Genomic DNA, 15,863 nt, shown 5'->3' with positions numbered 1-15,863 from the left:
ACCGTGGAAAGACGTTAAAGACATAGTTTAGTCCTCTAAAATGTTGGCTGGTGTCACATTGTTTTATCTTTGAATGTAATGCGACGCATAAGCAAAATTCAGCTTGGCTCTATTGTTTTAACCAAGTCGCTTCAACTTTAATGATGAAACTTTATGTTTCATTTAATTAAACATTTGAATGAAATACTTTTTGATTGGACACATGAACCTTTTAATCTGTGATTTCAGCTCTTCTCAGCGCTGTTTTTCAGTGCGACGGCAGCGTCAGATTGAATCCTCGGTGGGAGGACACCACCACCTCTTGGACACAAACTGCACACCACGGATGTATCGTTTCTTGTGGCCGTTAAGTGCATTCACTGCAGTTCCTCATTCATTTATTTACGTAACTCTTATTTCTATTCTTTTCTATTTTGCACAGATGTCCGTTATACTGCTGTTACTCTTAATATTTGTTATTATATTGTCATACGTTTACATCATACGTTTACATTTTCATTCTATAGTTGTTGTTTTTTAGTTTTTATCTGTTGCAATCAAACTCCGGCACAAGGATTTACTTCAATATTCAAAAGAAACTCAACTGAATTCCACATTTCTATAAAAATCTACATCCTTTCATATCAATGACAGACACAGATTGAATCATAAAGTCATATGCCGACAGTGTATGAGGTTGAATCCTGGTATAAAAAAAAGACATTAACATGTTCAGCTTACTAGTAAATGTGCATCATTTATGCAGCTTAGGCACCTTTAGAAACGTACAGTCTGTGGTTCTCTGACATTTTCTCTGCGGACAAAGAGGGAACACGTCATGGCAACACTGTGAGGAATAAATCAACCTGCTATAGAACAGGAGTTGATAAAGGAGGATACTAAAACTGTCTTGAAATTCTAGTTTGTATTTAGTTAACAAAATATAAAACTGTTAGGATTCTTTCTTGGCCCAGCGATTGTGTTATGTTAGGTACTTTTATCTTATTGCTTTGTTGGCTGCAATCAGACAAAGTGAGACATTGGGGCTACAGCTGTAAGTTAAACATAATGATACTGGTTCACGTCAGTGTGGTCGATGGAAACCACTGGGTTGTGAAACTACCATCAGCTGGATTACTGCAACCCTACAGAGCCGTGCCAAAGCCCTCCTGGAAGAGCAGGAGAAGGAATAAACACATTGTAAGTCAACAATGTTTTTTTGGGATTAAACATCAACAGCTGGTATCATGCAGTCTGTCACACTAAACAGTGTGCAGCAAAAAGTGAAAAGAAGTTAACATAATACGAGATCATGCTCCAAATCAACTGCAGCCAATGTCTTTCTAAATAAGGATGCTTTGGGTTTTGATGATGGTGATTATTATTTAAGAATCAGGAATTTTTTTTTTCTGCTTATTTCTTTGAGTATGCACATTGTGTCTACATGTTTAAAAATTGCGTTTCACATTCATATATATTTCCTTGCAATGAAAGCAATAACTGGATGCAGGGTTGGACAGCACATCATGTAATGACAGCACTTTTAATATTACAGTAAAATAGGCCTGTATGTCAGTGACAGGGCTTATGGTTTATTCTTTCCAACCGTTGGGCAAGTGTATTGTTTTTCTGCAAGTTAAGGACCTAACCTATCGAAGAAAATCATATTTATGATACCATCACTTTAACAGGGTGTGTCAGGTGAGTTTTGTGGCGGAGATTTGCGAGGAAAGAAGAGGTCGGACCACGGGGAGACCAGCATCAGCATGAACACACACACATCGGGTGTCATTGCGACGTTCACAGCCTCCCTGCGTGACGTCAACGCCCACTTTTGGGAAGCGGAAGATGGAGCCAAGGCTCTTGTTTGTTTCACGCTCCTGCCGTAAACTGAACGCTTCCGTCGGAAAACTCCCCGTCGTTGGCACATCTGCACGCATCGGCGGCTTGTTATGAACTCTGCAAGAGGCGAGAGGACGGACGGGTATAAACGTCAACGATGGACAAATAGCGGCGCTGAACATTCAACAGACATGTGTTGATTCGTCTAACTATGGCCGTCTGGTAAAAGGTATAGAAAATTTAAAAAAAACTCAAACAGTTTGCGCCGAAGCGACGCTTTACTGCGTTTAGTTGCGCGCGGGCTTGTGGTGATAACTACAGGTAAACGTCAACTTACCGCGCTAGCTAACCGTCATGTAGCGTAGCAAACTTTAAACACGGGCTACTGTCGCGGGCCTACGAAGGAGCATTGATGTTTTAATTAAACTAAACGTCACAGACTCCACGGCTTCCTTTCCACTGCGTCTTGTTTTTCCTGCCAATGGTAACGTGAACGCAGTGTCGCTAGTTACACGAGCCGGGGAGCCACTGCGGGATTGACTCTGAGCTCATTAACGAGCTCCAATGTTTATTGTTGTTGTGTAACGGGTTGCCTTAACTGCACGTGCGCGCGCGTGTGTGTTTGTGTGTCTTCCAGGTCCCGTGCTCTCCAGCCAGCGGTGCCTCCGACGCCATGGAGGTGGGCAGCCTCCCCGTGGAGCTGTGGAGGGTCATCCTGGCCTACCTTCCGCTCCCTGACCTGGGCCGCTGCTGCCAGGTGTGCCTCGCCTGGCGGGAGCTCATCCTCTCCCTGGACAACACCCGCTGGAGACAGCTCTGCCTGGGCTGCCCCGAGTGCCGGCACCCCAACTGGCCCAGCCGGCCCCATCAGGAGCCCCCGTCGTGGAGGGAGGCCCTGAAGCAGCACGCCATGTGCACCCGCACCTGGACTCAGAACGGGCCCGAGCTCCAGTCCACCGCCTGCCTCCTCTTCTTCCGCCGTCGGAAGGACCGCAGGGTTTGGCACGTGGGGCCCGGGTGCGAGTTCGAGACCCTGCGCGGGGCCCTCGGGGCGGCGGGGCCGTACGACCGTGTGGTTCTCCACCCGGGGGTGTACGAGGAGCAGGCCGAAGTGGCGCTGAAGGTGCCCGTGGAGCTGGTCGGGCTGGGTCGGTTGGGTGAGGTGGCCCTCCTGGTGTGTATGGATCAGCAGTGCCCTACTGCCCGTCTGTGCAACCTGGTCTTCATGCCACCCTGGTTCTCCACCGTGGTCTACAAGGTGAAGTGGCAGCATATCGTGGTGTTTGTCATACAGAATATGTGTGTTCTGAATTACCTTGTCTAGTCTGATGTTTTGATCTTTCTCTCCCCGCTCCGCTCTAGACGTCGTGGGGTCACGTCCAACTCGATAACTGCAACTTCGAGGGGGCCCAGTTGCAAATCCGCGGCCCGGGAACCTGCCAGGCTCGCTTCTGCTCCTTCTCGCAGGGCAGCTCCGCCCACTTGCTGGGCGTCGTCCTCAGCCTGCTGGACAGCTGCGACTTCTCGGGAAGCGACACGGCCTCCGTGACCATCGAGGGCCCCCCGGTGTCGGAGAGGAACTGGGCTTGTAAACACTTGGCCGCGCTGGCCAGGACGTTCCCGTCGTGCGGCGGCGCGTCCGGGAACAACAGCCCTCTGACGGCCGCCGCTGGCGGGCATCAAACTCCCGGCGCGCAAGCGAAAAAAGAGCACGCGAGCATCGAAGACTGGCAGAGGAGGACCGGGGTGGATGCGATGTGTCAGGGCACAGTGATCGAAGACGGCTGGAGCGACGGCGACCGCAGCGAGGGAGAGGAGGAGAACCGGGATGCAGGGGGAACCGACAACGGCAAGAAGCCACTTCCACTGGATTACAAAATCCCTTGCGACCACCACGGCCTGTCCCATTTGCTCAAGCCCCGCCCCGATGGCACCCTGCCACTGGCCTCCTCCCCGGATCCGCCGTCTGCAACCCCCGTGCCCCTCACCTTCCAGCAGGAACTCGACAGGGACCCAGAGGCTCAGATGTTGGCGGCCTCCACCCTCGGCTGTATTCTCAGACGCTGCCTCTTCCGGGAGGGGAAGGGCGGCGTGCACTTGTCCAACTACGGGCAAGCTCGGCTGGAGGGCAACGTTTTCCGCGGGCTGAACTATGGCGTCCGCTGCATCCAGAACTCCACAGTAAATACCAGTAATAACGTTCTTCAAACTCACTTGAGTGTCTCTTGATTTGTAACCCGACACATTTAAGTCTCATATGAACCATGACCTTCACAAGACGCGTATCAAGTTCGGGAAGTAGCTCCGATCATGACTAATTAAGCAGCGGCGTCCGGTTCCGAGTGATACTTGAGCTCCTCTCCTGCCTCCTTCAGGTGGTGATGCTGAGAAACGAGGTGTGCGAGTGCCGGGCGTCGGGCGTGTTCCTGCGCCTCTCCGCTCAGGGCCTCATCGCGGAAAACAACATCCACTCCAACGGCGAGGCGGGGCTGGACATCCGGAAGGGGGCCAACCCCATCATTGTGGTAAATGCTGCTCCGCTTTCTATTGGGGTCGAGCGACAACTTTATCATTTCATTGGTTCTATTGGATTTGTGCGTTTCGGCACTGATCTCAGTTTGTCGTGATCGTCCCGCCTTTCACTCCACAGTGCAACAAAATCCATAGCGGCTTGCGTTCGGGCGTCGTCGTCCTTGGCAATGGAAAAGGTTCAATTCGGAGCAACCAGATCTATAACAACAAGGAAGCGGGCGTGTACATTCTGTTCAGCGGGAATCCTGTGGTCAGGTAGGTGGGGACTCGACATGAACTGCGCAGGAATGCATTTAACAGTGAAAGTGTGGTTTTTGGAAGACAAAAAGTGATCCTATGTAGCAACAGAATGTCTGAACCCCGGCTGTCCTGCTCGTTTCCTCGCCATAGAAAAGTTTCCAGGCCTGAAAAAGTCCCAAAAGTTTTGTAAAAGTCATGTAAATGTGTTATATTCATGTGTTCATGACGTTCATTTACGCTGAGTTTGCAATAATTAATATGCTTTGAAAAGAGGCTCAAAATATAAGCAGCATACATACAGGCATCTATATAAATGTTATTTATTCATTTTAATCAAACTATTGTCTCTCATTCATTTGTGTCAATCAAGGTTTACTGTATGCTTTGAATCCTCATTGTTAGTTTAAATACTACATTTTATCACTTTTTACACCAAGATTTCACAACATGTTTGGTCATGAAAATTTGGTTTAAAGACATGAAAATCCATCGGTCAACATGTGTATGAACCCCGTCTCTTAGCGGGAACCACATCTTCCAGGGCCAGGCGGCAGGGATCGCTATAAACGAGAACGGCAGAGGGATGATCACAGGTGATACCATTTCCACAAAGAGTGTACCACATTTTACAAAGAAGAGAAGTAGCATTTGGGAGCATTAACCCCTCCCCAATTGTTTTCTTCTCCCATTTTAATTGCAGAGAATGTGATCAAAGAGAACCAATGGGGGGGCGTGGACATCCGCAGAGGCGGTGACCCCATCCTGAGGAACAACCATATCTGTCACGGCTACTCTGATGGCGTGGTGGTGGGGGAGAGAGGCCGCGGACTCATCGAGGGAAACTGCGTCTACTGTGCGTGACTCCTGGCGACATCGCCCATCTGTCTGGACGCCAAACGTCTTCAATCTCGTGTCCGTCGGCTTTTCTCCTTTTTAATTTCTCCTCTGCGTCTTGTTTACACTCAGGCAACAAAGGCTGCGGCGTGTGGGTGATGTCATCCAGCCTCCCGCAGCTCCTGGGGAACTACATCACCCACAACTGTATGTACGGGCTGGCGGTGTTCTGCAGGAAAGACCCAGAGACCGCCGAGGCCCGGGAGGGGAACTGGCCCGGACAGGAGGGCGGCGGCGGCGGCGGCGAGGCGGGCAGCGGGGACAGGAGAGGGGCGGAGGCAGAAGGGCGAGAGGGGCAGGAGAACCTGAACGAAGAGGGCGAGCTGTTCGCTTGGGAGAGCGATCTGGAGAGCGAGGACGAGCGCCACTCGGCCCGTCGGTGCGTCAGCGTGGCCCTGGTGGAGAGCAACTGCATGAGCTACAACGGAGGTACCGGCAGACCCCCGGCGAATAGTAAGGAAGCGGCGCTCACTTCCTGTCTCTGATGTTCCCCCCCGTCCATCTCTCTCCTCGTAGCGGTGGGTTTGTACGTGAAGAGCAGCGAGCCCCTGAACGTCTTCGCCAACCTGGTGAACGGCAACCGAGGCACCGGCGTGGCCGTGCTGCAGAGCGGCCAGCTGACCCGGCTGGTCACCAACTGCGTGCTGGGGAACGGGCGCGGCGGCGTCACGGTGGAGAGGGACTGCCGGGTGGAGCTGCGCGGCAACGGCGTCTACAAAAACGCCGGCCACGGCGTCAGCTTCTGCGGCAGCGGGCAGATCGTGGAGAACGACGTCGTCGGGAACCGCGGCTACGGGGTCCAGGTGTCGGGCAGCGCCGACGTCAAGGTGAGACGATGCACCCCTCCCCTCCCCATCGTGGCTGGTGGACGTTTTCACAGCACTGTACACGCCCACATTTCTCCCCCTTATGTGCGCTTTTATCGTGTTTTTCTCTTCATTTCTATCTTTAGGTGTTGCGCAACCGCGTCCAACCGGCGCAGGGCTGCGGCGTCGCCGTGCTCGGGCCGGTGAAGGGGCTCGTCCACGACAATCTCTTGTTCCAGGGCCACCCGGGAAGCAAGAAGGCGCTGCTACATATGGATCCTGGCAACGAGAGCTGCGTGTTGCGCAACAACAGCGTTCTAAGGCATAATAGCAGGTAACTAGGCAACTGACGAGGAAAGAGCCCGGAGATTCAGACCCTCGGCCGCGTTACCGTCGATACGCACGCAGCTGCAGGCAGCAGAACATTTTGTTCACGTCTTATTTTTAGAAAAACCACTCGGAACGACGATAAATAACAGCACCCTCGTTGTATGATTTTAAAAAGGTGGTATGTGGATGTTTCTACCGCCCACAAGAAACAAAAACATCGGCACTGCTCCCGATCTATTTGGATGGATTTCTTTCTTTCCGTTGGAAGAAAAACTCATATTCAGACTCCTCATTGAACTGTCTGTTTAATCTTACACACACTCGGCATGTCTCCTGATAGCTATGAGACATGGGAATCTGTAGGTTTCTGTCTGAATAGAACGTGCAGTTCCTTTGTTATCATATGACCTTGTCTTGCAAACCGCTCTTTGGGATGACGGGGGAAAAGGTTCACGATGAGGCTGGAGACGTCATGAGGGTTTCTGTTAGTGTGTCATGATGTGTATTTAAGAGGTGGTTCTTTAAGAGTTTGTTAAGCAGACTTGGATATGCAATTAGTAAAGTAACAGGTTGCGTCTCTGCTCCTTCTTCGAAGAATAAATGCACTTGTTTTAATCTTTTTACTCTGAGGTGTTGAGTGAGTTTTTCTAACACCCTCTCGCTGAATCTCTTTGCGTTTCGTAGCTGTACATCTGCTCCTCCCTGGGTTTTGGAGAACCCTCCGCCTCGTCCGCTGGCCGGCTCCCCTTCCGGCCCGTCCTCGTCCCAGTATCCCTCCAGGCTCGCGATCGCCGTGACGAGCAGGATCAGCGCCACCGTGGAAAGCGGCTGCCACAACGGCAGCATGTTCTGCTCCATCCTGTGAGAAGCCGGCGAGCGAACAGAAACCGGCGCCGGACAACAGGAAGCCAGCGTCTCCTCGCTTTTTGATCGAACATTTGGAGCGCGCCGACCACCTTTCACCTCGGAGAAGACCTTCTGCAAATGATTGTTGGAGGCCTGCGAACAGGCAAAGAAGAGGCTGCTCCCAGTTGAACCACTACAAAGGAACATTTACATTTTGTAAATCTGAAATCAAGACTTTTGTAAAAAAAACAAAAAACAAAGCTTTAAGTTAATCGTGTGCTTTTCACATTTAAGATATTCATATTCACACGCACACCTGCCGTCGACTCCGTTGGTTCCGATTCGCTTGTTGGGAAGCGCACTTTGTTTTTATAAATCCGAGAAGACTCGGGCTTCAGAGATGCCAGCTCCGACACAAAGCTGTGCCTTGTTGTTTTTTTGTTTTTTTTTAAATCCAATGATTGTAGCGAGGGAAGGAAATGTCAGTTTGAAGTGTATATGGATAAATAACACAAAAAAGGCCACGCTTCTGCTTCTTGCACTGAGCCATTTCCCAGCAAGTCTGCAGTTTTTTTTTGGCATCATGTCCCCCGTCTCCGCCCTGTGTTTGCTTTTTGCAAACACGCTGCAACCACGCACTCTGGTAAAAGAGCCAGTTGAAGAGGGAAAACGTAATTATAATAGGTGTGCAATATGTGCTTTCTTCAAACGTGCCTCTGTTTTTAATCTACAGAATGTGCTCACGGCTCATCTCTCCCTCCTCTGCTCTTTATGTACCTTGCACAGTGAGCAATAAGTAGCGCATTCATGTACGACACAAACGTTCACTACTTTATTTGTCTACCAAACTCATTAATAAACAGTTCTCGTTTGTGGCATTTTCAATTCTTATAGTCCTCCTTCCCACTCGGTTCTCATCTTGACCTTCAGTGCATTTTCTTCCGCTTCTGCCTCTCTGAGAACGCTTTGTATTTGACCAGAGGAAGCACCAGAGAGGCCTGTCGGTTTGAGTCTTGCAGCCCATCGTTTTTGTCCTTCCCCCGGGCCGGTTTACTCAGAGTCAGTCCCATTGACTTCGCCATTTCAATTATCCTGTAGGAAGACACAAAGCCGTCAGTTACTGAACACAGAGTTCTTTAAATGCACCTCTCATCCAGTGTTTTATGGTCATTTGTAAACAAGAATAAGACAATTCAATGTGATGATTAGCTAAAAGCAGAAAGACAAAGGTATTTACATCAATACATGCAGATGAGTCGACACCATTGTGTTGAAGTGTTCTTAATTATGTCACTTGAGAAGCTGCAACACGCTAGGCTTACATACTCAACATATTCTGGTTCTTGGCCTTATTCTAAAAAGATATTCCTAAACCGTTCACATGTCCAAGGCGTCAATCACACCAGACTCGACTCTCAAAAATTGCGTCGCTAGCAAAACCATTGTTTTCCTTTTGGTACGGCGTTGCGTTTTTCTAGCGTTTTTTCGGTGCGCTTAAAGTTAAAATATTCTCAACTTTTAAGCGCGAGGCACGAAGTCGCACAGCTCATCACTGTCACACTCAGCCAAGGCAGCCAATGGGATCAAGCGAGAGGCGGACTTTACTCCTTCCTGTCTGTGTGGGGTGAGCAGCGAGGAATTCAAAAGAAAATGGAAACCTCCGACGAGGCGCTAACGTTAGCGGTATTTAATGACGAAGAGCTTTACAATTCTTGATTGAAACACGACTCTACTGCTCAGAAGACGCTCCAGCTGACTGCTGCTCAGCCCAAAGTACTGAACGCTCTCGTCATCCAGACACGACTCGCGGATAAATATTCGGCGTAGTCTCTTTAAAAAAAAAAAAAACGCTTTTTTTGTCAAGGCATTTTTGAAGAGGCTGCGCTTTTAAAAGTCACATTTGGTGTAATCGGCCCCTCAGGAAATTTTATATTCCACTAATATTAACTATTTATGTCCAAAGAATTCTCCTGAAACGAGATTAATATTAAGATATCCCACATGTCTTCATCAGAAAATGCTCCAATTGTGAAATAAGACCTCGTTTGGAATATGCCGTTTACACAAAGAAACAAGACGCACAGTACACTTGACTTAGTGGCTTTGGCCTTCTATCCTTACCTGGCCTCGGTGATTCCCAGGTCGCGGTGCAGTAACGTGAGGTCGGCGGTCATGTGACTCATATGCAGCAGCAGAGCCAGGCAGTACGCCGCTATTTTGGCGCGCATTGATGACGACACGATGTTCTGGACCCTGAAGAAGAAGGAAGTTAAAATTCAGAGGAAATGGGAATTTTTGTCACGGGGGTGTATTGCGCGGGGCGAAAATACAACATCCCAAACATCGAGACGATATTGTAGGATTGATGACTGGTGCTTTTACAAAACATTCACACCGGACTTTTGATAAATAATCACATGTGACGTGGATATAAAGACTAAGTGGTAAAGCCTGGTATGTCAGGAAATAAAGTCACTTCACTGAGATGCAGCCTTTGAAACCAGGAACAGACATAACAATATTCTAGATTGGCCAATATTAATTAACCAGCTCCCTTTTTGGAGCCAACCTCAAGTGGCCATTTGAGGAACTGCAGTTGTGTTGTTGTTTTTTCCCCTCATTGACGACACCGTAGGTTGCCATTTGGTGTGGAAACGGTGCAAACGAGACAATTACAGCCTCTTTGTGAACTGTAATCAGATATTTTGACCCACGACTTCAGACGATTTGTTTTTTTTTAATATGAAGTTGGCGATTTAATCCAACCGCGGTTCCGTCCTACCTGCCGCTTTTGAACGACTCCACGGTGAAGGTTCTGAGCAGCTGGGCCTGAACGATGCGAGGGCAGCCTTCCTCCTGCCCGACTGTTGGTGTGAACACAAAATCACAGTTAGCCCGCGCTCCGGTCCAAAAGGCAGAGAAAATGTCCACAAAAAAAAAATAAACAACTCACATTTGCGGGTTACGTTCTTCTGCCGCACCAGCTTGAGGAGCATCGACAGGTAAAAGGTGCAGCGCGACACTTTGTCTCTGGCTTCGCCCACGGTCGCCATGTTCTCCAGGTGCTTCAACACACACAAGGACCTGAATTGAAAAGAAGAGAAAATTAGAAAGCTAGGAAACAAACGACATGTCTCAGCCAGCGTGCGCCCCGTGGTCTCCGTACCCTCCAGCCTCTCTCATCTTCTGCATCTCCTCAGAGGTGAGTGCCGCCATCTTGGAACCAGCCTCCTCTAAAGCCTCAAACTCCACCGGACTCAGGACTGTGGATATCATTTAAGGAAAAAAAAAAAAAGCTTTCGCCCCTATTCTGCATATCTTGCGTGTCCTCATTGAGACACACAAACAGACACACACACAAGGAAAATTAAGGATACTGTCGTCAAATAAGTAGACGTTCTCAGGACTGTCGGCGGCTGCATTGCAGGGCGGCAGGTGCAGAGCCAGGTCTTCCTGTGCCTCTGTCTCAGCAACTTCCTGTTGGAGAGCTGAGGGAAGGAAGAAGAAAAGAGACTTTGTGGATCTCAGTATTCCATTTAACACAACCGCTTCCCGACCTTTCTTTGAGGCGGGCCCCACAGATGACTTATGGGACTACCGACTCCACGCAGCCGCTTACCTTCCAGACCCTTCTGGGTGATCACGGTGTTGGCGGCCTTGGCCACCGCTTTATGCAGCGTGTCGCTGCCCACCTGGTTCAGCCTGCGGGAGCTCAGGGCTTTCTTCTGCTTGTTGGTGCCGAACGCCTCGATCAAAGAGTCGACCTTTGGGATTGGGGGGGGGGGGGGACAACAAGTTAAAACGCTGAGTTAATTCTCATTCGAGTCCCAACTCTGAGAAAAGGCTGGACATGACGACGGCACCTTTTCTCCGTAGGTTCGAGTGGCGTCTTGGAGCTTTGGCTCCTCTGTGGCCTCCCCCGGTATGACGGGTTGCATGTTGAAGAGCTGAGCCACGTGCACTTGCATTTTCATGGTCTGCCTGTTTAGCACACCCACGTAGTACCTGCAACCGAACAGACTCGGTAAACTGACTGGCGGAGAAGGCCCGGCTCCATTTTTGGCCGCCAACGGGACTGTCCGGAACAGGTGATGGAGAGGACACTGGAGAGGACCACCCTCTCCACCACCCACTGCAGGGACAGCAGGAACACTTTCTCCAACAGACTGATCCAGCTTCGCTGACACAAGGACCGAAACAGGAGAACATTTCTGCCAACTGCAATAAGACTTTATAATAAAATCACCTCTAGCCAAATCCTCCATCAATTGAATCATCAATAAACCTAGCACCGCTTTTGGCGTTAGGTTTGTCACTGTATATACTTCATACACATTTTATACATTGCATTGTCTTCATCATTTTCTTTTCCTAAATGTAATATGTTCTGCTCTGTTTTTTTTATTGTATATTTGGAGTATTTTCCATTGCAGCATTAAATGGCGCACGGAGATAAATAATATGTGCCAACCTACTTGCAAAGGTTGTTGCATTTCAAGGACCCCTCACTGAAGTTATTTCCAACGTAGGCCAGTCTGTCGGATTCAGCAGCCTAGACACAGAGGGACAAGACTAGATTAGATTCATAAGGAAATGACCCATAATTATAAACTAACTAGTTATAACTGGATATAACACTTCATATTGATAGTAGACTGCCTTAAGATGTCACTCAGAGACAATTAAGAAATTCTGATGTTTCATTACAAAAGAAAAAAGCCTTTTAAAGTCTGCTTCTTGGGCTCCATCCTAACCCAGGACCTCAAGTGGGAGCTGAACATCAGCTCCATCACTAAGAAGGCCCAGCAGAGGATGTTCTTCCTGAGGCAGTTGAAGAAGTTCAACCTGCCAACGACAATGATGGTACACTTCTGCACCGCCATCATTGAGTCCATCCTCTGCACCTCCATCACTGTCTGGCACGGTGGCAGAAGCCACGGCCAAAGACAAGCTGCAGCGCATCATCCGCTCTGCTGAGAGGTGTGATTGCCTGTAATCTGCCGTCCCTCCAGGACTAAAGCAAGCGGGAAAGATTGTCACCGACTCCTCTCACCCTGGACACCAACTGTTTGAATCCCTTCCCTCTGGTAGGAGGCTGAGGTCCATCGGGACCAACTCACGCCACACTGACAGTTTTTTCCCGCTCATCAATAGAGCCGGGGTCCCCCACTGACTGACTGTCTCTGACTCTGTCACCCCCAGACAATGTCCTACTGTTCACTCTCCTGCACATCCCTCCACACCTCATATTTAAATACACAAATACACTTTATTTTACACTTGTCACCTTCACGTACCGCTTACATTTCACCTTAAAGTACTGCTGACCGTGCACTTTATTTGTACTCTAAAATTAACATTCATTTTATATTTACTGTATTCTAGTGTAGATTTAATTGTAAATATTAGTGCACTCCGTTTACTGTTAAATGTTTATTGCAGAGATGTGCACGATGCAAATACACGGGGCCGAGGGTGACAGCCGGCGGTCCTATTGCTCACCATGATCCGCTTTATCTTCTTCCTGGGGTTAACCTCGTCTGCGTGCTTGTACATCCTGAAATCCAGATTGTCGGCATTTTTGACGCTGCCGTTTGAAAAGCGGACTGTTGAAAAGGAGAAATATGCAACATCCATAACTAGGTTTTATGCCACCACAAAATACATATTGAAATGTTATCCACGCGTTAGCATAACGTTGAACTAGTGCGAGCTGCGAGTAACACGATAAAACAACTTAATGAACACGTTTTTTTTTATTAGTTTACTTCACAAACACGAGGAGAAAACACTAATCAACACTAGTTAGCCCTGTTGCTAGCACCCACGTGTGCATTACAAACGGGTGTTTAAAGCGGAGGAAACATTAAGCACCACACAATATTTACTGAAACCGTTGTAATTATTAAATTTTTCTAATTAAAACTACAAATGTAAAACAGTCACCAATAACAGCTTGGTCGGAATCATTCTCCTCCTCGCAACACACCAGCGAGCAGGAGGCAGCCATAGTTGTTGTTGTCAGGAGTTGGACACATGAGGCTTTCCTCCATTGTACTTCCGGTTTCGCAAAGATGTTTTTGCGTCAACTAACGGTGCTTTTTTCCCGTAAACAACGCCGCAAAAAACCCTTTGTATTTAAAATGTATCGTCTGGAAATATCGGCTTTCTATAGTTAAGCTGCTGAGAGGCGATATAAATGCTCCCAATATTCTATCTCCTTGAACATATCCTAAACTAGATTTGTGGGTCATTGTGAAATTTATCCATTGAAATAATTAAAATAAATACCTGTTAATTTGTCCCGAGCTTAGTTGATAGCGAATAATTATAAAGAAAAGTTAGAAAAAGACACTACCAGAAGGTTTACCACAGGGTTAAATCATAGGGAGACAGGGTACTATCTTGACTCTGTATAGTCTTTGGATACACAGGCTTTTAGGATGCAGCGACACTGTGTGGTGATATGTGGTAACTGCAGCCTTCAACTCGGCGAGGTCACGGGCATGGAAGTGGAGCACAGCGCCACCCTGTGAGTCTAGTTGGGAAAAAACCCGTCTGTGTGATTCAATTATTACAAAAATAAAAATAAAAGCACGCGAGTCTGACCCGGACAGTGGCTGACAGTCAGCGTCTGCTTTATCAACCGGTGTTTTATCTGACCGGTGCCTGGGTGACACCGACCGGACGGGTCCGGCTCATGGCTCCAGCCGCTCGAGACGAACAGTCGCCGTGACCGCACACCACAGACGGACTGGCAGCTATCCCACCCACCCCCACCTCAGCCAAAACCATTCATTGCGAATAAAGTGTCAGGTAGTGGGACCGCATGGGGGACGTGAGACGCGACGACTGACAAGTTAACTAGCTAGCTAGCTAGCTGTTGATGCTACAGCTGATGGAGGCGGAGAGCTGCTTCCACACTAACGAGCGGCCCAGCCGTGGGACCGGATGCTAACGCGCCGCATCTGTGGGAGCTAGCAGGAGACTCGCTGGTCAACAAGCCAGCTAACTTTAGCCGTGTCCGTTTCTTTGGCCAGGGCCTCTCGTTAGCGACGCTCCGGGAGATTCCAGGTAACGTTGTGACCGTCTCTCTCGTCTCACCGCCGTCACACCGGGACGCTGTGTCTTTAACTAGCTAACGTTAACCTGTCACGCGATAACCTGCGCTATCCCTCAGACATGTACTGCGACGCTTTCTGTAGCGGCTGTGTTGTAATTGCGTTACGTCACGTCAGCCCTGATTAACGTTACCCGGGCTAAAGTCTCAAGTCATTTTCATAGATAATACCGAGTTGGTGGTTAAAGCCCACTGTGCACATCAGTTAACAATCTCACTGGAATGTGTTGTAGGTCCGCAGAGTAACTCAAGGATCAGTTATTGTCATTGTGCAAACACTGGGATGCACAACGGACATTCAGATGGGCCCATTAGTAACACAACAAACGCACCTAAACTATCACAAAACACTAGTGCGTTCATGTAGTGCAGTTTTTTGTTGCATTTGCATCATAAGAAATGTAAACAGAAGCCCCTTTCACCCCATCACAGGGGGTTTTATTTTGTCTTTTTGTCTAAATGTCATCAGCATCATCGCAAACAACATTTGATCATGAAAGTTGAAATATAAGAAAATAGAGAAAAAATGCTTCGATGGAAATGGCAAATGATTATCTCCTCTTTTTTTTCTCATCAAACAATTATCAAAACTGCTGTTGATGGATGTGAAGAAATGGATCAACTAATCAACCGTTTCAACCTGCCTCCGTCCTCCAGGGCCATGGACTTCCCGGGCCACTTTGAGCAGCTCTTCCAGCAGCTCAACTACCAGCGCGTCCACGGTCAGCTGTGCGACTGCATCATCGTGGTGGGCAGCCGACACTTCAAGGCCCACCGCTCGGTGCTGGCCGCCTGCAGCACGCACTTCCGTGCCCTGTTCACGGTCGCAGACGGAGATTCGAGCATGAACATGATCCAGCTGGACAGCGAGGTGTGGGGTCTTAGTAGTGGGGACAAGCAAAAAAGGGCAGTAGTAACTGGTGGTAGTGGTAGATGGGGCAGGACACGATCTAGTGTCCATGGGGAGGTTTTTCCACAAGAAACTTGGTGTGTGTGTGTGAGACAGAGAGACAAACAATGAACTTCCTGTGTGCTTGCAGGTGGTGACCGCCGAGGCCTTCGCCGCCTTGGTGGACATGATGTACACCTCGACGCTGATGCTGGGGGAGAGCAACGTGATGGATATCCTCCTTGCGGCCTCGCATCTGCACCTCAACAATGTAGTGAAGGCCTGCAAACACTACCTGACCACGCGCACCCTGCCCATGTCCCCCTCGTCCGACAGACCCACCGCCCTCCAGCACCAGCACCTCCACCCCCCGCAGCAGGAGCAG

General features: G+C 48.9%; 3 protein-coding genes across 8 annotated transcripts in view; 2 read left to right on the top strand and 1 right to left on the bottom strand.

Annotated features, from left to right (window-relative positions):
* Positions 1–1,828: 1,828 nt before the first annotated feature.
* fbxo10 (F-box protein 10) lies at positions 1,829–8,558 on the top strand. 2 transcript variants are annotated; one of them, XM_068591894.1, is made up of 11 exons: positions 1,829–2,050; positions 2,459–3,079; positions 3,184–4,002; positions 4,197–4,346; positions 4,472–4,608; positions 5,116–5,186; positions 5,294–5,446; positions 5,560–5,916; positions 6,004–6,314; positions 6,440–6,627; positions 7,308–8,558. In XM_068591894.1, the coding sequence occupies exons 2-11, from the start codon at positions 2,495–2,497 to the stop codon at positions 7,486–7,488; spliced, it is 2,952 nt and encodes a 983-aa protein (XP_068447995.1). In that variant the 5' UTR covers positions 1,829–2,050; positions 2,459–2,494; the 3' UTR covers positions 7,489–8,558. The 2 variants fall into 2 exon arrangements, with proteins under 2 accessions (XP_068447995.1, XP_068447994.1); XM_068591893.1 differs by lacking the exon at positions 1,829–2,050 and adding an exon at positions 2,188–2,305.
* polr1e (RNA polymerase I subunit E) lies at positions 6,922–14,577 on the bottom strand. 4 transcript variants are annotated; one of them, XR_011078357.1, is made up of 12 exons: positions 14,483–14,577; positions 12,972–13,075; positions 11,945–12,021; positions 11,333–11,474; positions 11,089–11,233; positions 10,847–10,957; positions 10,636–10,732; positions 10,423–10,553; positions 10,252–10,333; positions 9,591–9,722; positions 7,786–8,561; positions 6,922–7,662 (listed from the first exon to the last, which is right to left on the bottom strand). XR_011078357.1 is itself a non-coding variant. In XM_068591898.1 (11 exons), exons 1-11 carry the CDS (start codon positions 13,477–13,479, stop codon positions 8,396–8,398), a joined length of 1,251 nt encoding a protein of 416 aa, XP_068447999.1. In that variant the 5' UTR covers positions 13,480–13,511; the 3' UTR covers positions 7,779–8,395. The 4 variants fall into 4 exon arrangements, 1 of the variants encoding a protein (XP_068447999.1); XR_011078355.1 differs by lacking the exon at positions 14,483–14,577 and adding an exon at positions 13,416–13,511; XR_011078356.1 differs by lacking the exon at positions 14,483–14,577 and adding an exon at positions 13,416–13,511 and having other exon boundaries at positions 6,922–7,622.
* The window catches only part of LOC137794831 (zinc finger and BTB domain-containing protein 5), a 6,404-nt gene continuing 4,504 nt past the window's right edge, over positions 13,964–15,863 (top strand). The window contains exons 1-3 of one of the 2 annotated variants that reach the window (XM_068591895.1): positions 13,964–14,001; positions 15,247–15,460; positions 15,630–15,863. The exon at positions 15,630–15,863 is cut by the window's right edge and continues 618 nt beyond it. In XM_068591895.1, coding sequence (XP_068447996.1) covers positions 13,976–14,001; positions 15,247–15,460; positions 15,630–15,863 — 474 coding nt within the window. In that variant the 5' untranslated portion in view covers positions 13,964–13,975. Of the gene's footprint in view, positions 14,544–15,246; positions 15,461–15,629 lie in introns of both variants that reach the window. The other variant, XM_068591896.1, reaches the window with a different exon arrangement.

This window comes from Clinocottus analis, unplaced genomic scaffold (genome assembly GCF_023055335.1).
Source record: "Clinocottus analis isolate CAN_PGR_092001 unplaced genomic scaffold, fCliAna1.0.p SCAF_26, whole genome shotgun sequence".
Classification (NCBI taxonomy): Eukaryota; Metazoa; Chordata; class Actinopteri; order Perciformes; family Cottidae; genus Clinocottus; species Clinocottus analis.
Note: the sequence above shows the minus strand (reverse complement) of the source record. Positions and strands in the feature narration are given on the sequence as shown.